We start from the raw sequence: 22980 nt of genomic DNA, 5'->3' as shown, positions 1-22980 counted from the left end.
CAACAACACTAACATCCATACACATGTGCGGGGGAGCTGTAATGAGATTTTGCATCAAAATCCGAGCCAGGCATGTGTACGTCTCTGTGCTGAGACACTCAGGCTTTCATTTTATACAGCTATGCCTGCCAAAGCTATTTACAGGCTTTCCATACACAACATACTTCAGCTTTGATTTCAAACCTCTCTCTGCAGATCTCAGGTGTTTCTCACCTGCCGCTAGAGGAAGCTGCTTTGTTCTCACGCTTCACGGTTGATTGTAGTCTAGTATCAGGCTAGAAAAAGGAGCCAGAATACCAAAGACTTTTATTCATGGAGGTAAAATAAAATAATTAAAGCAAGCACTGTCGTTGGTTGGTGAAATGTACAGGAGCTGGTTTTGCAACTGTTCACACAAAGATTTACATATCACTAAATTAAAACCGGTTGCACCGCACAGACTAAGTGATATGTATGTAGATTAGCCTAACGTTAGCCTACTAACATTTGACCCATTTAAAACAATGAGTAATAGAGCTAACATCTGCCACATCTGACATGACACTTGGTTTACTGTTCATAATCTGTCTCAAATTATGAATCATTATTCCCCCAGGAGTTGGTAAACACCAAAAATAGAGCTAAAAGAGAGTAGTGACTTATTAGCCTGAAACATGACATTCAGAGTCATGTTTCAGGCTAATATTAGGTTTCCTAATATGCAACTAAACCCCAAAACTATACTAGCTCCCTCTCTCTGAACAAATTTTTAAAAATGCAGCCGAGGATAATCACTATAAGGCGTGTGGCCTTGTGGCTAGCATTCAGTGTAGCAGGAATACAGCTGGAAACTAGCCTGTAGTTTCTCAGGAAGAACTTTTCACATAAACTTAGTGATGAATCTATCGCTGGAGCGCAGTCAGCTTTCAGCATTATTTGATGATGATTTGCAATCAGGGTTTTAAAATGACTAAGGTCTGAGTTATGATTGTGTGGCAGAGTGGGGGTTACAAAGTCATAGCCCTTTAATGCTTAAAAAAATGTGAAATGTGACTGTAGCAGCAGTGCCTCCAACAAAGCGCTCATTTGACCTTTTGTATGACTAAAAATGAAAGATCAAGGGAAATGCAAAAAGGAAAAAAATAATCAGGTAGACTTTAAACTGTTTAAAATGAGTGCAGATTGGAGATGTGGACACACACACGCATGCATGCACGCACACACGCACACACACATAAAGGTTCAGATCACAGGAGGTAATCTATACTCAGATGGTAGACAGGAGAGTGACCTTTGCCAGTTTTGTTGTGACTCACTCTCTCTGGGTGAATGTGCATTCATGTGCATGTGTGCTGAATGCCAGGAGATCAAATAATACCTGACAGATAACAATGATAGGTTTTTAAAATGCAACCTGTTACACAGCGAGCGGTTTTGTGCATTTTGTTCTTTTGAAAAACAGACTTCAGGTTGTTTATTTTAGGACAAGATGTTCAATCTTTGATTCGATTTGCTTTTGGATAGTACCAAAGAAAAAAGCCAGAGACTAATGATCTGCTCTGTATTCTGGAGAAGCTGTTGAGAGTTCAGCTGTCTCACAGGAAGACTCGAGCTCAACATACTGTTATTAGTATGTGTGTGTGTGTGTGTGTGTGTGTGTGTGTACATCATCTTCATTGCATTTTCTGAAAATATGGTATTTACCAAACACATCCACACGCACACAAACACATGTTCCTATTCATGCATTGGTCATTCTCTAATCTAATTTAAATGAACACTTCCCTTTAAACTCCTCACACACAGTTGCATACAAACAGTCACAGTGCTCAGTACTGTTGGAGCAGGTGTGGTGTAGAAACGGCAAACGCTGTTGTGCCGCGCATTGCTCAGTGTCCTTTGATTAGCAATGCTCAGCCCTCCTGCTCTGGTGCAGGCATAGCAAATGACGCCTCTCCAAAATGTCATTGAGTTTTATTTATTTATATATCAGCTTTGTGAACAAACACAAACACCTGCGGAGGAATAAATATACCCTGGAATGATTTCTTAGTTCTGATTTTCATTGAAGGTGCAATTTATTCTAAAAGTGTATTATTACACAGACCATGTGAACATGTCATCTCCAAACCTTATCCAGATGTCTGTTTTGCCAGATTCATGCAAGTGGTATAGTTATGGTTCTTTACAGATGGCTGTTGCTAAAGTGAAGGTTGTCTAGTAATCAGAAGGTTGCTGATTAGATTCCTGGCTCCTCGTAGCCCAGTCGATGCGTCTTTGAGCAAGATATTGAACCTCAAATTGCTTGTTGAGGCTTAGAGTCAGTGTTAGTGACAGGATATGGTCCTTCGTGATAGACCATATTTTAAAACCATATAATGATCAGATTTTAATACACTATGTTTGTGGAGAAGTTTATCATTGCACTTAAATTTGCATATTTAATAGTGTTTTATTATATATATTTTTTTCGTCCAACAATGATGTTATAGCTTTTGTTGTGGTTTTAATTAACATATAATAACATTGTTATTACAACAATAACAACAATAACATTTCTTAAAGGAACTGATTTTAGACATAAAGGTTATCTTATTCATCATGGCGAAGCAGCTGTGTGAAGTCTTCTTGTAGAGGAGCTTTCTAAAGTCTAACCCAGATGAAGATGTCATCACACTTTAAATATTTGACAGGAAACCTGTGTTATAAACTCAAAGTTAGTATATGAGTTGTAAACCTGGGGGCATTTTACAATAAGGAGAAGGTTTAATGAAAGATGCTGCTGAGTTGCATTATGGCAAAAGTTAGGATATCTTCTGTTGCACCAATTATAATATAATATAATATAATATAATATAATATAATATAATATAATATAATATAATATAATATAATATTTAAAGTCCTCTAACTTTATGAAAGTGCAGACTGATCACCTGTTTAAAATAAATGAGACAACAATGGAAATAAGTCCAGTTGACAGTCTAATATTTTATAAATCTATTACAATGTTGTCATTAAACCAAAACACCAGGCTCTTTAGGCAATTTAAATGCTAATTAGAAGCAGTTGATACACTTTATCAAAGTCAGACCAGTTTTGTTTGAAAATATTAACTGTGCTGGCAAGTTTGACACATATAGAGTTTATTAATGACTTAAATCAATGAATGAATAAGTAATAATTTTGTCTCCAGTAAAGTGGATGAATACAACAGAAGTGCACACTTCCTCCCTCTTCCTTCTTCTTGTTTTTCCTCCTCTCTGCTGCAGTTGTTTCCTTTCTAAATTTAATCCTTTCTAAATTGATGACCTTGTTGACGTCTTTTAATAAGCAGGGGAAATCTGAGTGACTTTTGACTGGCATGTGAAACTTGTCACTGCTCTCTTTCCTCTATCATCCTTTCTCTTTATCGTTCCTCCTACACTAACTCTTCCTCCTCTGCCTCCTCCACCTCCTTGCTTCCCTTCCTCTTGATTGACAGGATTATCAGGAGTCCACCCACCTGGAGCAGTTTGTGACCCGCTTCCTGCTGAAGGAGACAACCAATCAGCTTCATTCACTTCAAAGCTCGCTCGAGTGTGCCATGGAAACCACAGCTGAGCAGACCCGCCAGGAAAAGTAAGAACAAATTTTTCTGGTCCCACTGACACACACACACACACACACACACACACACACACACACACACACACACACACACACACACACACACACACACACACACACACTCACACATTAGTCATTAAAACATGGACAAATTGTATTGTACAATGCCATCCATAATTACAGTTCTCACAGCTAGTCTAACAATTTTGTCCAAACCACACACACTAATTTACATCCCACATTTTAGACTTAAATGATGCTTTTATCCAAGGTGCACTGCAACAACACAGGTTCTTACCAGTATTTGTTATGATCACCTGCTCCTCATTGTAATCCAGCAGTTATCTATAATCCTTCAATAATTTGATCACAATGAATCCCCTTCCTATTGGGAATTATGCAAAGCAGATGGGGCTAATTAAAAAGGGATTGCCAAGACTTGAGAGAATTAAATTATGGCGACCAAAAAACCACAACTGAATACAAGGAAGATTATTTTAATTATTTTCTTATTTTATTGGGTATAGTAATAAATTACTGCTAAAGTAATAGCCAGACTGCAATGTTTTCCATTGCATCAGAAGAAAAACTTTTGCAGTGCTTATTTTTCACATTAATAAATTTACACTGTGCTTCAAAGCTGCTTTCATCAGTATTTTGTAAGAATGGATGAACTGACTGGTCAGAATATGAAACATTCATAGTGGAAAAACCCAGAGGATTATTAACAACTCTGCAGTCCTCCACTTTGCTGCAGAGCTATTTGTTTGGGTTTTATGGTCTACAACTTTATTGTCACTGTCTTGCCCCTCTGACATGTACCAAACAGGAGTTAGACAAATTTAGCGAGCGTTTAGCAGCTTCATAGCCAGATGTTTCCATCAGAAGTTGACGCTCAGTGCTGATGTTGCTCTGTGTCTGCTGGATTGGAACAGAGGGAACTATTTGCTAATGTGTTTGCCATAGCAACTTTGAGATAATTTGTCAAATGTTATAGATCCACTGAAATTTTACACACTGGACATACGCTAACATTTATCTTAAAGGTGTTCACATGTCAGATTGACAATTACAGTTTAGTTCATGTGGTTATGATCTAATCATTAGCATGTTTATAAATGTTCCGACCGATAATTAACACTCATCCCTGCTGGCACTCCCTGTGTGAGAAGAGAGGACAGTTGATGATTAAAACTGAGGCACTATGTGTGTGTGTGTGTGTGCGCGCACACATGGGGGTGCATGCAGTACTCGATCAGTCTGCGCCTGCGATAAGAATTCAGGCATGCCCCTGGTGTACTCAGTTCATTAGTGATGATGACTCACCAGTGTGTAAGCGCATTAGATTTCATATGTGTGTTTCAGAGAGAGGGAGAACATGTACGTGGGTCGGACCCTGCAGGTAAAGTCTGTGTTCATGGTGTATTTAAAGGACAGGTGATGACGCACAGCCTTTTTGTGTCTCATCATTTGTTCACATTTGAGCTGCAGTTTCGACGGCTGGGCAGAGATTTGCTGCCAACCTCTGCCAACGCTCCATTCATGAGAAACAAACTTTGCTCATGATCATGTTGAACCGAAAGCAATAAACCAGTTATAGGTTCTAGCACAATTTGAAATCCAGACTTTCTCTGAACAGATTATTTTCCTTCTAACAAAGTGTTTAAAGGTTTGGGTTTAGCCAGTGGTAGACCCCAAACATTGACTAGGCATGGTAGTTCACTCTATATAGTATATGGGGCTGTGGTTACAACAATACTTCAAATTGCTGGTTTCGTAAACAAGCCACATGTGATAGCACCCACCTGTCATTCAATGCTTATTATAATTTGAAAGGGTGACTTATATATCTCATGAATGGGTAAAACAGCTATAGAGACCAGTATCAGGTAGTAACAGGTTTATTCGTGCTGGGTAGTTGGGCATTTTAATATGGAGGCTTATAAAGACTCGTTACGTAGTTTAAGTGGACTTTCTAGGAACTGCAGTTTCTGAAGCATTGGCTTCATTTCACAGCCACAGAGGACTTGGTTCCAGTATGGGGACTAGGGGGAGGAGAGAGGGTTTCAATTCCTCAACCATCTGACAAAGCAGTTTATTTAAAGCCAGACTACCTGACGAGCACCTTCACTTCAGACAGTGACTGGTTCAGTATGAGGTGGTCCCTATTATCACTGGTTCTGCCTTTTGTCAAATTATGTCCAGTATGTTTTCTACATTATGTCCAAAACTGACAAAATCATGACATTCATTCATTGCTCTTGCAGTATTTTGTTTGACATGTTTTCACATTAATTTAGTTTAAAAGGATTCCTGCAGGATTTTTTGTGCTCTCTAGTCCCTTTTCTCACCATGACTATGTTTACACTTATCCTCAGAGGCAGAAAATGATGGCTTGGATAGCTGACATCTGAGACTCTCTTTCTTCCCTCTCCTCTCCTCACCTCCTCTTAATGTTTCTTTCTCTCCATTTCTCTATCATGCTATTTCAAAGTGTAACTGTCCCTCGCTCCCAGAGCAGCATCTTCTCCGCCAGCATCCTTCTCTAAATTGCCGCTCTTGAAAATTCCCTCATGCATCTAAGTGCTGAGGATCTGGCTGTTTTCTCTGGTGGCTTTAAATAGGTTTCTGTGGTCAGTTTTCTATGTGTGAAGAGGACCAATAAGAGATCGTATTCATAGATGCATTATATGACTCAGAGCAGAGCTTTGGCTTTGTATTCATAAGTTGTGCTGTTCATTTCAAAAGTAATACTCCTTTCCTCACAAAATTCAACATTTTATAAAATTTTTCCATAAAAATGTCATTTTTATTTTCTTTCTTTAATTGATGTCATTCATTTTCCAGCTTTCAAACACAGTTGGAACAGGTCAGATATGGACAAAGAGGTCCTGGATCTCATTACCCCTCTGCTAATTTTGGCAGCACAGTTTGCTCTTTAGCTCTAAACCTCCTCGTGCTCCCTCTTAGTTGACATAAAGGTTGTGGGAGGAACATGACGATGCAAAGGCTGCTGATCTTAGCCCTATTACCGGTCTCAGACGGTTTTAGAAATGAAAGTTGCTACATAGCCGAGAATACAGTATGACTCACCGGCAGAACAAGAGGGACCCGCCACCGGTTCCTCCTCCATACATCAGGCATACACGCACATTTGACTGCAGCTTGGGGATTAATTATAATGCATTTCTCCCAGATGTGGAAAGGAGTATTTAAAATCTTTTAATAAGTGGTGTCATATGGAGCTACCACAGTCACAAAAGGATTTTTTTCTAAATGACCTCCCTCTATATGAGACGTATTGTACAGTTACAGTACACTTACTGAGATGAGAAGATTGATATCGCTTTCATGTTGGTGTGACAATCTACAGAAAGTAGCCAGTTAGCAGGTAACGTCTGGAAGCAGGGGAAAAAAGTTAGCTTGGCTTTCTGTCAAGAAATAGTCACATAAGCCGCAGTCGCTGTAGTTTTTGTGGTTATTGTGTCTGTGGACAGAGCTTCAGAGCTGTGTCCACACCCAAGCGTCTTAAACCTGCATTCTTTCTAATGACCAGCAGGCAGCAATGCCAAAAAAAAAGTGATTTATAGTGTAATTTATTACCTCAATAAACACTTTTCTAAAAGGATTATGATATCAGTCACCAGTTTTCCAAGACTTCTTCCATACAGCATGATATTTATTTTGTAATTTAGCATAAAAAGGGTCAAATGTTTTCAGAAACATATCATTGTAGTTGTTAAGCTGTAATATGAGAAAGTCTGTGACCAGGCAGGCCGCCATTTTTTCTTACTTGAAAACAAAACGAAAAACGAAAATAACGTTTGGGAAATGAAATTGAATTACTTTATCCCATTCACATGTGCCAACACAAAGTCAACCGGCTCAGCCAGCAGAACATGATCTCCAGTTGACAATTACTTTTTTTCGCCAGTGAGCAACTTTCATTGGAATAAATTGAGCACCATCTTTGAACATGGTAACCAGCTCCCATTAATAAATCTGTCTGCCAGAGACATGCTGGCTGTTTTCCCCTATTTCCAGTCCAGAAGCTAAGCTGTAGTTTAATAATTTGAATCCAAATTAAAACCACCAGAAAGTGTTTTGACTATGAATATTGTATTTTGAATGAATTGCATTTAACTTCATCTTGAAGTATTAAACATTGTTCATGGGTTAAGGCATAAGCTGAAACAAAAAAATAACATATAATGTGAAGTAAAAAGAGCCTTTATATTGGTCATAAAGTACCCTTTTCCCCTTCATTTGCCCAAAACACACACACATAAACATGTGTATACGCATTTACCTGCTCACATACACTGAGGTCTTCTCACAATATTGGACTGAACAACTTGACAGGCCTAAGATAAATCTTAGGTGATGTCACCCTACGGCTGCATGTACCTTGTCACTAGCATTAGCATCACTGTCACATCAACACAACATACAAACATAACATGACTTCAGGTTTGCTGAATTTCTTCTCAGCTGAGACATCTATTCATGAGACAGCGTCCTTCACTCACTTCAACAAAAAGACAGGTTGGTAGGAACACAAAAACTCTGAAACATTTCACCCCGTGAGGGTGAAAATGACTGAATGCTTATCAGGTTCTGTTTTATATTGTCAGTTTAATTACAGAGGCATATTTATGTTTATTTATGCAAGTCAGAAGAGACAAAATCCAAGCAAGGAATCTTTTTCACGTCTGTTATTTATTCTGTACCACAAAAACCCAGACCAAAAAGGCTTTTTAACTCACAACAATTTAAAAAGAAATATGTTTTTTCCTCCAGACAGGGACCATTAAAGCCAGAAGTTTTGTCCATTCAATGGTCAGGTCGTCGCTCCAATCGGAGGCTTCAGAGGAACAGCAGCCTCTCTCCTAACAACCCTCTCCTCAGTCTCATCAACTCAGGTGACTTTATACGTTCTTCGTATAACTCAGCAGTACCATGTTCTGTTGTGCTGCACTATGCTTAATTAAGTGCATCCTGTGCGCCACTCTTGAGCTGTGTTGTCTTGTAGCTGCCAGCAGTAAAAAAAAAAAAAATCTGCTGGACCAGAGTCAGTGTGACTCCACAGCAAGCACGGGAAGGGAGGGAAGGTCGCGTGGGTGTGAGAGAGAAACTCGAGTGAGACACTTAAAAAGAGTCTTAGAGAGTTGTGGCCTCCTTTTATAAAGACAAATTTGAGATTTGGGACCATTATTATTATTAAATTTGACTTCCATTATGGTGACTAATACAGTTTATTTGCATTATATTTTAAAATACTAGTATGTCATAAATATTTGAATATATTGTTACTGATGGCTCTGTTGTATTTAGAGGTCCAAGTGAGCCATGGCAGTGAGCTAGTATTCAAGTGAGCCAGTAAACAATACCATGACCCTGAAACTAAATGCAATTCATTTTTTTATTAATTAAATGTGCGATCTTCTTACTGTGACATGTCAAAATGAACTTGTAGCTAACTGCGTTATGTGGTCTGCTCGTGTGGTTGTCCTGTAATCTTACCATTCTTAATCCTGTGCTATGTACTACACAATGTGCACTCATTTTCATAGTAAATTCATAGTGTTATTATTCTTTACTTTCTTGCGGCGTGAACACACTACATCCTGAAAACTTTCAGAGTTAGTACAGAGGGTGGAATAAGGACAAAACTCACAAATAATTGCCATCAGCATCCTTTCAGTTGTAACATAACTGTGATAACACTGTTTACCGCCTGAAAATAATCTTAATGTGCAGACAAATTGACGTTTTTCAGCAGATTCGCTTCTCGCCTCTTTCTTATATAACTGATGAGTTGTCTTTTTCCAGTTATTTCTATTTTCCAGCCTGCTAGTTGTAATGTTTTATCTGTTGTTTGCACACAGTCTGCTTTCTATTAGACCTCCATCATGACACCAGCCGTGGTTGCTAGGAGATTTGTGACACAACTGTAGAGCCTCTATAAACTTCGATTACAGGCCTCAAAGCTTTTCCATTGATCGGTGTGGTTGTGCGTTCCCTTACATGAAAGGAATGTCTTCTGGCGCACCGCCACTATTAACAATCAATTGAGGAAAATGTGTTTAAAATACAGTGGATGTGTGCAGCGCCTTTCATCCCCTCACCTTTGTTGTTTACTCTTTCCATCTAAAAGCAGTGCTCTCTGTGTCTCTCCACTAGGTGTTTATGATGAAGACAGCCAGTGGATGATCCAGGTCAACAGACTGCAGAAGCTTATCGACCGTCTAGAGCAAAAGGTGACCTCCTTTTTTTCCCCAACACTTCCCGTCCTCTCTTTCCTGCCTTCTTCTTCTTCTTTTTGCTTCAGGTCCTGTTATTTTTGTCTTTGTCTGTCTCCTCTCACCACGCCAGCCATCTGGTCTTTACATCACTCTCTCAGATTAACCACAAATCTCACAACAATATTAACAAATTACCGCAACTCAACAACACCCTCCCACGTACAAACACATACACATATGTAGAGTATACGGGAAATATGAGACTCTCAGAGCTGCTATCTGCACGTGTTGAATGTAGTATGAAATCTGTTGTAAATCAACACGTTATAAAATGTCTCAGAGCTCCAACTATGGTGTAACTTGGTATATGAAATTGAATATGACCCAGAAAAGCTTTGACCTTTCATCAGATTGATCTATTCTTGTTTGATCCTTTATTTTCTGTGATCAATTAATCAATTAGTCACTTTTTCACACAAAGGACAGCAGAGAAACAAGACCAGAGGATAAACATACTGCAAACACAATAAGTACAAAGTGAAAAGAAGTGAGAAAATCAATAAATATAAAGTAAAAAGGTTAGTTTATGGCTAATAGTATGAAATAGTTTTTATATCTATTAGTTTTGACTAAATAGAGGGAAGCAGGCTGATTGGCCACACCAAACAAAACATGTGATAGAAGCTGAAACTGAGCTGCAAACATATTATAGGTGGCAATATAATATTTATAATAATACTCATTAGATTAAATAGAATTTGAGGTTAATACAGATTATATTTTTCTTAATATCTTTATATTATTATTATTTCCTATTATTGTGTCCTTTCCTGTTATTCTCTATCATTATTATTGTTTCAAATATGTCATTCTATTATTGTATCATTTTATTAATGATGTTATTGAATCTTTTGGACCAAGAGACAAGCAGCTGAATACACACAACAAACAATAAGTTGATCTTCAGTTCACAGTTTAATATCAGGAGACAATCTTGCACAACATAGAAAGATGAAGCCGGACGTTTCACATCTGGAAACCCTTTACCTTACTCTGGTCATCCTTCATGGTCTCTCTAATCAGCATTTAGAATCCCCTTCTGTTCCTGATACTTTACTCATCCTAGGGTTTCAAGAAAAACACCAATAGATGAGTGAATGAAAAAATGATGACTGAATAGAAACATACATAGAAAAAAACACAAGTTTCTTTTATTGAATTCACACATATAAATGTGGTTCCCTCTGTACAGAGGATTTAAAAGATAAATTTCAGGGGTTGATAATTGATTCAGGAATTAGACATAGAAAAAAAAACATATTTCTACTACACAAAGACAGTTGTGTTTGCTGTTTTATAATCTGTTTGTCTTAAATTACTAGGTAATTGTTATCACGATAATCCATGTCCAAGAGTCCATTTCCCCGGATAAGATGGGTTTTATTTGTTATTTGCAACTGTAAACACGCTCTGACCTCCTTGAGCTTTTTATTTTTTTTTTATTGATACCTCTGGTTACCGGCATTTGAATTTGCATATTAGTTAAATAATTATTTCACCCGAAACATTTAGATTTAGATTTAACATTTAGATTTAACATTTAGATCTAACATTTAGATTTAACATTTAACATTTAGGTGTAACATTTAACATTTGGATTTAAATATTTAAAATATCTCTAATTTGACAAATATTGTTGTAAATGTGCAAAAAAAAGCGACTCGAAAATTCACACCAGTTTTTTAAACATTGTTTGAAGCTAAATGTGTTGCTGTTATTTTCAGTGTGAGCCAATTTACATCTTTTTTTATGGATGTATCGATATTTTTTCTTCTTATCATTCTGCAGGAGATTCGTCTGGAGCCTGTTGAAGAGGAGGTCCTGGAGAGCAAATCGGTTAGTTTTTTTAATTGACTTCCTGACTCTTATGCTGCAGTTGACCACTCTGTGTCACTCTGATCTCATGTAGTGGAGTATTACCAAAAGGGAGGCCACGCTGATAATAACCACTCGGTTATTATCAGCTGTTGTCATAGCAACAGCAGGGATGTAACTTGACAGAGGTGTATTCCCATCTTCCTTACACTCTCGCTTTATCTTTAATCACAGTCACTACGGGAACACGCTCAAAGGTAAAGAGAGGACAGAAAGCTCTTATGAAAAACGTTGATAATACTTTATTCCAGTGTTTTAGAACATATAATATAACATACCAAGGCATATGTTTGTTTTAGCTGTAAACTGACAGATTGAACGTCCTCCAGGCTTCTGTGCAGGTGTTTTTAACTACGCAGTGTGCAGGTGTTTATGTGCATGTTATCACTCTTTGTTTAACTTCATTGTCTACATGTCAAAACAAAGGAGAGACTGTTATTTCCAGCCAAGCTTCATATCGCTCACTTCATGGCTGAGAGACTGTCTATAGCGATATAGAGTGACAATCACAGCAGACCATCATAAACACTCGCGGTAGGATTTCTTCTCAAAGACACAAAGAGGAGCGTTTATTGAGAGTTTGATTCAAAAATAAGAAAACTAGAACCAACTATTAATCTAATTATTTTTGGAAAATGGGAAATAAGACTCTAAATCACATAACATTGTTCAAGATGTGCATAAAAGAATTTTAGGCTTATCTCATGAAGAGAGGTGTTCATGCAAAATATGTCTTATTCTGCTCCAGGCTATTTAAACAAACCAGTACAAGAAACTTCATTTGAATTAAAACACAAACACAGTCTGATTTCTACAGGTTTAGCTTGTTTGACCAAGAGAGATTTGTCTCTGTCACAATTTCCCCTGATCCCTAAGATAAAACACCAAGTCCTAAAACCAGAGATTCAGTTTACAATGATAGAAATATCCTCACAGCGGAGAAGCTGCACCCAGAGAACAGTTCAAAGCTCATACATCCTTTCAAAGGACTGGTTAGTATCACAGTGTGCGCCATAAGTATCATAGCACAGCAGCAATAAGACCATGCATATGAATATTACATGATGCTGTCATGTCTGATCACTGGCTTGATGCAGACTTGTCAGCATGTGTGTGAAATTAATCAATATGTAATTTGTGTGTGTCACTGGGAATAAATGTGCTCCAGAGAGAAAACCAGTCCTGACCCACAACCCTGATGTGTGATGGTGTGACTGTGTTTGTGTGTGTGTTTACATGCATGAGTGCTTGTGTTTGCTAGTGTGTGTGTGTCTCCCAAATTAACCACTGAGAGAGTCCTGAGGCATTTAAACAGCCACACACACATCGCTGACACACACATACACACAGCGTACGTCAGGCCAACGGGCAGACTTTTCACCTCCTGTTCCCATCAGCTTCTCTGCCTCTGTCAACAGTTCCTCATGAGTCACAGGAAATGATTAGCAGGCTTTCTGTTGTCATGATTGTGTCAGGTCATGTTGTTCTCTGCTCTTTATGTCTTTATACAACATAGAGATGCTTTAGTTTTTCTCTCTCAGGTACTCTCAAATGTAAGAGAAGAGGACAAAATGTTTCCTTATATCGATCTTGACATGCTCGGATGTTGAATTGTAGTTATTATAAACCATATTGTAAAATATACACTACCACCGTCCACTGCGCCTCTGTCAGACTCTCTCCCTGCCAGAAGCAAATCCTGACCTTCTGACTTTGCACGTCTTTCCGTGTTTTTGTCTTTGCAGCACATCCTGATAGTCCAGAGGCAGCTCTCGGTACTGGAGGAGGAGCTGGAGGAGTTTCGTTTGGCTCTCAGACAGTACATGGAGTGTGCCTGCGCCCAGACTGGATGTCTACAGTCAGTTTATATTCTCTTTGTTCTGGTGATATGTTTAGTCTTTCACATTTTTAACAAGAGGGGCACAGAAGTAAAAAGACACATCTGAATAAAGACATGAACAAGACATGTAACATTTAGCATTTTTTTGTATATTATCTATATATGGGACATATTCTGCATGTCCGTCCTTCCTCTGTTGCTGTTACTGATGCTTTTTTTTTAGTGTTAGTGATTTTGAGATACATTAAAAACTGACTTGACATGACAAGCAGGGTCACAAATTTTGATTCCAAAAAAGATTAAATCCAACATATGCAATTTTACATGTGGGAGTACATTTCTTTATATACCTTGCCTTAAAACAAATACATGTATTTCTTTGAGCTTTCAGCACAATGGAGACAATTAAAAGTACATCTTCAACATGTTGTAGTTTCTGCAACTTTATCCAAACATAACAACAGAGGAAGACATTTATCTGTGGAGCAAAATAAAATCTTATTGAACATGTTCAAACATGAGTTAATTCTTGACATGAGTATCATATGAAACAAAAGTAATAACTCAAGGTCCATCTACTAGTTTTGTTGTTTTTACAAAGACTATTATTGACAGTGTATAGTGAAGAGGCAGACAGGAAACAAGGAAAACCCTGATCTAATCTAGAAATTAATTTATTCAAACTTATTCAGTAACTTGAATGCTCTGCGAGTGCAATCAGGTTGTGGATGTTTAATGAAATTCAAATAGAAATGATCATTTGTCCCTTAACTACTAAGATGTCTGTAATCTTCAATGAATTTGAGGTGCTTCACTTTCAGGAACAACACATTATACATTTGTTCTTACTGTACCTGTAACATGATGTATAACTAAATCATCCTCTATTTAAACACCGCCCTTCTTTTTTAATATGAATTAATCTAGAGTATAAGGTCTCCATATGTTTCAGGAGATGATGCAAAGATGAATTAACCATGAAACTTTAAAATAAAACACCATGAGTGAAATGGTTCCTGTCGAAAGTGAAGACATGCTCTGACTTTAGTGTAGCATCAGACACATCTGCTCAGGCCATCACCCTGTGTGGTAAACTTTGAAATAAATCTTAATTGTCACTTTGGTTTCAAGCAACACGCAGCAGCCTAAAGGCCAGCATGACATTTACACGATTCAAGTTCAAATGAGACTAAAATCTCAGACAAAACACTACATAATCATAATCTGAGGACATAACTCAGCCAGAGAAGCTGTTGGGGAACATGATGCAGCACACTAATTAGTGACTGCATTTCTTGTTTTGCATTTTGCAGCATCGCAGTTCAGCGGCTGGCGAATGAATCACGTTTCATTCTCTATGAATTCTGGGAGCACAACAACGTGTGGAAGAAGTAAGTATTCGCCCAGCACCATATGCATCATGACTAATGCGCCGTGGCTTGTTCAAATAAAACGCCAAATTATTTTCTTTGCTCAGCTTGAACTCGCTGAGAGAAGGTTTGCTTCACGGTGGGTTTAGTGACGATGTACTTTGAGAAGCTTTAATGAAACTAATGAGGAGAACGAGATTGGCACTCCTACAGTAAGGTTGGTGGGAGCAGAGACACAGAGGAATTAACGCTAATGAAACTTAAATATTGCATACTTCAAGACTCATCAGGTTTATTATTAGATGTGATGACTTAACATATTTTGTATCCTTCAGTTAGTTTGTTGATTTTTATTTGAATAGGTCATTTGTTGACAGGAAATAGCCCTGCAGAGTGTCATTATGAATAATTTACAAATAATTAAAAATGTCTTTATGCATGTTTTTCTCTGCACAGTCATCTGCAAACCAACTACAGTAAGACCTTCCAGAGGGGGAACGTGGACTTCCTGGAAACTCCTGAGTCCGTAACAACCATGCTGGTGCCTGGTAAGAACATTCACTATAACACCTAGTGTGATTCTACCCTCACACCACACTCAAACCCATCACATCTAATGAGATATCTGTCAACGGACTGATCCGACACTTCTAAAGGGTAAACTCTTCAGCCTCATGCACTCTTTGGTAGGTCTATCATCAGTCACAAAGACACCCTGTGCAGACAGATTAGCCTCAAAGCCCCCAGAACGTAATTTGAAATTCTAGTCAGGATGCCAAAGTTTTCAAAGATAACAGAATGTCATGCTGGGAGGACAATGAAATGCTGGAATAGACAGATAAAGGATTTGGGTAAATATTGAGCGTGAAGCTTTATTCTCAACTTTGGAGTTTGAAGATTAAAAAGAAGAGAAAAGAAAATCTCACTTACTTACTTAACTTAAGGAACCTTTCAACCACATCTCATGACCCTCCTGGGGATTGGGTTGATTATTTATCATGGAAATACTAATGTTCTAATCTTAATAACTATTTAATAAATCTTTATATAATCTAACTTCTCCATGATACCCTGAGCAACTCCAGAGAAAGTCCATGAGATGGGCTCGTAAGCTCTGAAAACAAGCAAGTTGCTCCTTGCTTTTGTGCTGTTCCTGTTTATTTTATTGTGTTGAGGTTTTGTCTTGTTGTTTGTGTCACACCTTCTTGTCAAACCGTGTCTGATAATTATGTGAAAAGAGAAGTAGCAGTCAAAGATTTTAGACTTTGACTCATAATGATTCCCATTGTGGTATTTTTCCTGTATTATTGCAACAAATCGATCCTAATTCTATCTCACAAGCATCATTACCCACTTCGCATAAGCACTCATGCAGAGCAGAGGGCAGCCCTCAGTAGATTTGTCAAATACACAAAGTACGCACACTGTGCGTGAGGAGAATGTGCTCAGTGTTTAATTAATTTGCGTAATTTCTGAGGACCATTGAAAAACTTTTTATTCTTCTTCTGCAGCCTCATGGTGGGTCCTCAACAACAACTGAAGGTGGATGAGCACCCTTCACAGATCATCACTGATAGGTGCAGAGAGCATCTGAAAGTCCACACACACACACACACACACACACACACACACACACACACACTAACTCAACACAAACTCGTGAAGTCATGGTGATTAGTATCGAATTTATGACCTCCATGTTCCTTCATAGTCAGGTGTTAGCTGAAATAGGCCACATGTGCGTGTTTGTTTACACTCCTAGGCGAAAAAACAAAAGAAAAAGAAAAAAGCAATGACTTCATCAGAGCCATCTGATGTTCTGACATCATCACTGTGTTTGACGTGATATCATCTGCAGCCCAGGGTAGATCGTGGGAGCTGAAGCGTGCGTGACACAGCGAGTGTGTGTGTGTGTTTGTGTGTGAGAGAGGAGAGAGAGAGAGGACAGATGTAACTGTATCAACTGTAGCAGCTCTGGGAGCTCATTAAACCATTATTCTGTATGTATTTAATGTATTCAATAAAAATCTGTTGGTCATAAATAAAGACGTTATATTGTTGTGTATGTCACGTGTGTCTGTCTCACTCTTTATATCTTTATGCAGCTCATCAACATGTTTTTACCCTTTGTTTTCTTTTTTTTTCTTTTTTGTCTGCCAGCAGGTCATCTAAATAACAGAGCTCTTTGTTATTTATTTGACAGAAAAGACTTATTTTAAATTGTGTATGATCAAAATATAAAGGCCCTTATGGGTATCTTGGATAGATTCTTGGTCTGCTGCTCCCTGTGTGTATCCATCTCCTGGTATCCAGATAAGCCCACAGCACACTTTAAGTCTTAAACACAGCTGATTAAAGAGTGACAAACGTTTGCCAACAGCATCACCCTGTGGACATGTCACAGTACTGCAGCTATGAAGAAAAAACTGCTGTGAATTATTCTGGCAAGTAATCATATCAAATCACTAAATGTAGATGAAAATGTTTCACTTAACGGCCCTATGCAACCTCACAGGTGTTTTCAGTTCTTTTGGTTGATCATCTCGCATGTTGAAGTTCATTGGGCCTGTTACGTATCAAACACTGTCAACCAATCAGAATGACGACAGCATGTCATCTCATTAGGCAATATGAGTGGAAACACCTGTGTGTCTGCAGCTATGGAGTGAAGAGCCTCTGAAAACATCCCATCACTGATTATTATTATTAGTAGTATGATGACAAGAAGAAAATAGATAGTGCAGTCCTAGGAACATCGAAGATACTGCGCAGAACCCTCAAACTCCCAGGCCTCTGGTAGAGGACCCGAGCTTGAGGATGACACAGATACCACCCAGCCGGGGTGAGAAGGAGATTTTTTTTTTATACACACTCTGATCCTCTATTACGAAATGCACACAGTGCATCTAAAATTAATTATGTCCCATTAAATTGGTTCCACTGATTTTATTTTATGGTAAAGCAATAGAAGGTATTTACATGGTGATAATTTTACTGAAATGTAAATGATCAGAATAGGTTAGTTTTGACTGTATTTCTGACAATTCAATCTAAAATCTAATCTAAACTAATAATCTAAATGATGATTATTATTAGTATTATTATTATTACTATTATGGAATTTTCCAGCATGAGTTCGGCAGAATATGAGACCGACTCAGGCGCTTTTGATGTACTTTGAGAGTGTCTCTATTTCTCCTTGGCCAAGCTTCAATAAATACTACAGCATAAGACATCAGAGGCTCCTGAACACACAGAGTGTGGTGTGAACGCAGAGGGAGCTGTCTGACTGTCCTTCACCCTTCATGGACTCACCGGAACCCTTTTCAACACATCACAGAGGCAGTAATAGCTCAATGTCATGGTGCCATAATGATGTTTGTCTTAGTCATTTTTCACAGGAACTACAGAAACACACTTTGAAACACACATTATGAGTGACTGAAAGGCAGCTTGTGTAAGAATAGAAATGAAAAAATTGAGAAAAACAGAAAACTAATTGCGGTAACCTGTGTTTGCCTATTTGCTTATTTTCTGTTCCTGGATGTGTCAGACAAAGTACTTATTTTTAAAAACAACAGTATCTTTTGTCTCCTGTGCTGCACCAGTTATCATCATCATCGTTCGACAACATATAGAACATGCAAAATTACAAGATGTTTTAACGGATAAACCACCAAATCAAACATATTTGCAAAATCAGTTCTTTGACAGTTTTAAGGGAATCTCAGACCAGCCAGTTTTTGTAACATGTCATATTTGTAAAGTTTCTTATGTATTTGCATCCAGGGGACAACCAGGAGTGGAAGTATAAGCTTCACTTGAGTCAACGTACTAATATAACAATATCAAAATACAATATAAAACATTTAAGCTGTCGGTTTACAATTGAACATAAACTTAAATGAAGCTTTAGGTATCAAAAGTAGAAGTACTCATCAAGAGGATTGGCCTCTTGTGTTATTTTAACATTTATATTATTGAATTATTATTTATGGCAGATTTTTATTGTGTAAGCAGCATTTTAATGTTGTAGCTGGTCCATTTGTAATGTTTGTTATAATACACTGTTGGGTAGTTTGATCTACAGTAATGTATCACATTTTACAAGATCATCATGTTTTTTCATTTAAATCTGAACAACATTCCTCTCTGTAATCTGTTGAAGTATAAAGTGTCAAAAAAAATTATGTAAATACAATAACAGAAGCAGCACAGTAATGTCTTTGGACGTGTTTGAAATAGCCAACAAACAAACAAACAGCAAACAGGACAATACAGGCAGTTTTTGCATTTTATTGATAAATTATCATTTTTAAAAAGACCAACGAGCCATCCTCTCCTTCCACCTCTCACTACAGTTTTCCAAGTACTGAATTTAAACTATATACAAAGTCTTTTTTTTAACATTATTTTCTGCTTCATCATCATCATCATCATCATCATCATCGTCATCATCATCATCACATTCAAAACAAGGTTAGAAGTTTGAACTGTGCCCACTGGTTAAGGTCAAGAGACAGGATACTGAGTTAGCCTATAGTGATGCTAGCGAGCACAGAGTTCACTGGAGGTCAGAGAGCGGCCCCATATAAGCGCAGGGGGGGAGGAGGAGGAGGAGGAGGAGGAGGAGGAGGAGGGTTTACATTCTAACTCACAGGAGCAAAGACAGGAACATCATACACTTCAGCTACCTCTCTGAAACACAGCAAACACCACCTCGGTGACAGAACATGAATGTGTCAACATGCAAACATGAGTCACCATGTTTTCATTTTCCACCAGTGAGAAGGCAACAAAGACGCAGTGAAGAACACAAGGAAGTGTTCGAAATAACTCCAATCAAAGGGTTATTGCTGTAGTGATGTCCAAGCTGCATGGCACAAAAAAAAAAAGTTACTTTGATTAGAAAAAAGCACTGTTGATCTGATGCTCTTCTTGACTAATACTGGGCAGCAAAGTTGGCACACATGGGTTTATTTAAGTAGGATTTCTTTTTAAAACTTTGATCATTTCGAGAGTTAAAAATCATATAGCAATACTATGTCAGTGTACACAGGCAAGGTAAATGTTACAATACAGTATGGATATGCAGCTTTCTGTGGCTGGAGTTAAACTAGCAGCAAAACAACACATACAATTGCATATAATCGTAGTGCAATGGGCAAAGGTTGTCTCATTTTGGTCTGGTCAGTAACAAAAGAAATCTGTCAAAAACTAGTCCAGAAAGACCAAATCCAACCAGTCTGCTCAACTATCATTTTTAAAATCAGCTAATTATGGCATTCAACAAGAAAAATCACAGTTTATCTTAAGTTCTTGATTCTCTATTTTGAAGGATTTTGGCAAAACCTGGGCAGGATTTGTGTCTTTGTGGACTTGTATGAGCACTGATCGACATACGTTAGGTTTGTTCAGAGAGTCATAGCTCTCTAAAACATTTCAGACACAAATACAAGAAGATACATCTCCAACATACACCTCTTCAAACATACAGTACACATCTTCGTGTCCAGACACTCTCCAGACGTTCCACTCCGCTGAACATGACCGGTTTGAAATCTGAACAAGATGGGAAAACTAAAAAGTATGGTTTGTTCTTCCAGCCGTGCAGGGCCGTGCCATGCTGAAACCCCCACCTCCCTCTAGGCGAAGCTGTTCTCCGGGTAGCTGACTTTAATAGCACCCCAGTAGCAAGCTCGTATCAGACAGATGAGGCCCAGCAGGTAGGCGAATGCCCAGGATACGTAGGTGGCATTGTAACGACTGGCAAAGTCCCGAGTACCGACCTGTTAATACAGAGGGGAGGGAGAGGAAGAGAAGGTGGGTGAGAGGTGAACTTTTATTTATGCATTTATCAACTTGTAGAGTGAACACTGTGGTGAGTAATTCATAATATCAATCACTTCATCAGAAGACAAACAATACATAATATACACTATAATATGATGATGTGGTTATTATGATTCTAATATATAACAGAGGCTATTATTGTGGGCACCCCTAACCAGATCCAGGCATCTTCCATAACCAGCCTCACCCTGTCTGGTCATGACATCCCTCTCTCTTCATCAGTAACCAATCTTGGCGTTAGATTTGACCCCCACCTCACCTTTGAAACTCATATCAAACACCTCTGTAAGATCTCCTTCTACCACCTCAGAAATATTGCCAAGCTCCGGCCAAATCTCACCTTACCAGACTGTGAAAAACTAGTCCACGCCTTTGTCTCCTCCAGACTTGATTACTGTAACGCGCTCCTCATCGGGACCCACAGTAAACACCTTCAGCAGTTACAACTAGTCCAGAACAGCGCTGCTAGGATCCTGATGCGAGTGCGAAAATCAGAACACATCACCCCCATCCTTCATTCACTGCACTGGCTTCCAATCTCCGCCAGAGTCAAGTACAAAATTTCTCTTCTCACCCATCAGTGCATCTATGGCAACGCACCCACCTACCTCAAAGAACTGCTTATCCCTCAAACCCCCACACGATCCCTCCGCTCCAAAAACTCAAACAATCTCTTCTGCCCGAGGACCAAACTCAGCACCATGGGCGACAGAGCCTCCTGTGCCACTGCACCCCACCTTTGGAACGCCCTCCCTGACCATCTCAGATCATCTCAGACTCTTGAAAGTTTTAAAAAAAGGACTTAAAACTTTCCTTTTTTCCACATCTTATCGTATTTGACGTGATTTCTTCTGTTGTGATTTATTTGTTTTTGTTGCTTTGTGTGCATACACTTTGCGTGTGTGTATTGTAGCACTTTGAGATTTGATTCAAATGTAAAGGCATTATAAATTAAACTTATTATTATTACTTATTATATCTGATGTGACTGTTACAATGTGAAAACTCAACAATACATGGCTGTTTGTACAAAAACACTTTTTGTTACTGAACAGTCAAATGTCTTTACAGATGTTTTAATGTATTTAATTATTATTTATTATTTCCTTTTTTATATCCATTCATCTCTAACATATTTATGGAGGTTTGAGCCTTTATTTATCTGAAGACTGTAAGGGTGAGTAAAGAGTTGGAATTGAATCCATTCATCACTTTCTTTTTAATCTAGCTGCATATTAAATTATTGTCCATATACTAACTTCAAAGTTTACAGTGTTACTTGACTTAACCAGAGCTCTGACATTCATCTGACAGTCTTACTGGAAAATACGACAATACAAAAACAAGACAAGTACTCAAGAAGACAAAGTTACTTACTGTTAAACCCACTCCAATGAAAATGCAGCATTCCTATAGTTATATAGCGCAACAGCGCCTCCTGGGGAGTGCACTGCCAACAGAGTCTGCAGAAAGAGAAGCAAAAAAAAAAAAACAAAAAGAGAAAAGGAGAGACTGTTAGGGATTTCAAAAAGCATGCAGAATATATCAGATATTTTTTGAATTTGTTTGTCTTATTTTTTGCATTTTAAATGATTATTGCAGGAATGACTGGAAAACTACTGTATGAGTCGACAAAATTCAACACAGCAGCCCTGGAGAAATATTTTCTTGTGAACATTTTGGGACACATTTCTGATATGGCTGATGGTTTTACGACGATGTACTTTATTTGTTCCACCCTTTTTCCCCCCCGCAGTGATCTCGCTCTACCGCACCCTGACAATCCTGTGGGCCTGAAATCTCTCTCTTCCTCTTTTTATGTTACACATGAAAGTACCGGAGGCAGATCACATGATGTGGAGCAGCTCCCAACAACTTCAGACTCCAGCAAACACATGCACAAGTCAACTGCCCTGAAGCACCAGACTGGCATCAGTTGTTTTTTTTTTTCACTATTACTTTACTTTCCTCCCCCTCTCTGCTCTCACATGCCTCTCATGTGACGGGACTCAAGCATTCTTCGGAAATCTCTGGCATTCAGATGGCTTAGGGGGGCCTGATCACCTGATTTCTTACCTTCTACTTCATAAACAATCTCCTCCTGCTTTGACACTTCGCCTTTGTCGACCTCACTATTTACATTTGTACC

At 38.4% G+C, this 22980-nt stretch overlaps 1 protein-coding gene across 1 annotated transcript in view; it reads left to right on the top strand.

Moving 5' to 3' along the window:
* The window catches only part of necab1 (N-terminal EF-hand calcium binding protein 1), a 54857-nt gene extending 37814 nt beyond the window's left edge, over positions 1–17043 (top strand). Inside the window, exons 6-13 of the mRNA XM_010737952.3 lie at positions 3464–3600; positions 8389–8510; positions 9772–9848; positions 11682–11729; positions 13514–13626; positions 14922–14999; positions 15435–15526; positions 16490–17043. Of these exons, the coding sequence (XP_010736254.2) occupies positions 3464–3600; positions 8389–8510; positions 9772–9848; positions 11682–11729; positions 13514–13626; positions 14922–14999; positions 15435–15526; positions 16490–16518 (696 nt within the window). The 3' untranslated portion in view covers positions 16519–17043. The remainder of the gene's footprint in view (positions 1–3463; positions 3601–8388; positions 8511–9771; positions 9849–11681; positions 11730–13513; positions 13627–14921; positions 15000–15434; positions 15527–16489) is intronic.
* The last annotated feature ends 5937 nt before the right edge of the window (positions 17044–22980 follow it).

Source organism: Larimichthys crocea, chromosome XIII (genome assembly GCF_000972845.2).
Source record: "Larimichthys crocea isolate SSNF chromosome XIII, L_crocea_2.0, whole genome shotgun sequence".
NCBI lineage: Eukaryota > Metazoa > Chordata > Actinopteri > Sciaenidae > Larimichthys > Larimichthys crocea.
The sequence above is the reverse complement of the archived record's forward strand: the minus strand, read 5'-3'. Positions and strand labels throughout refer to the sequence as shown.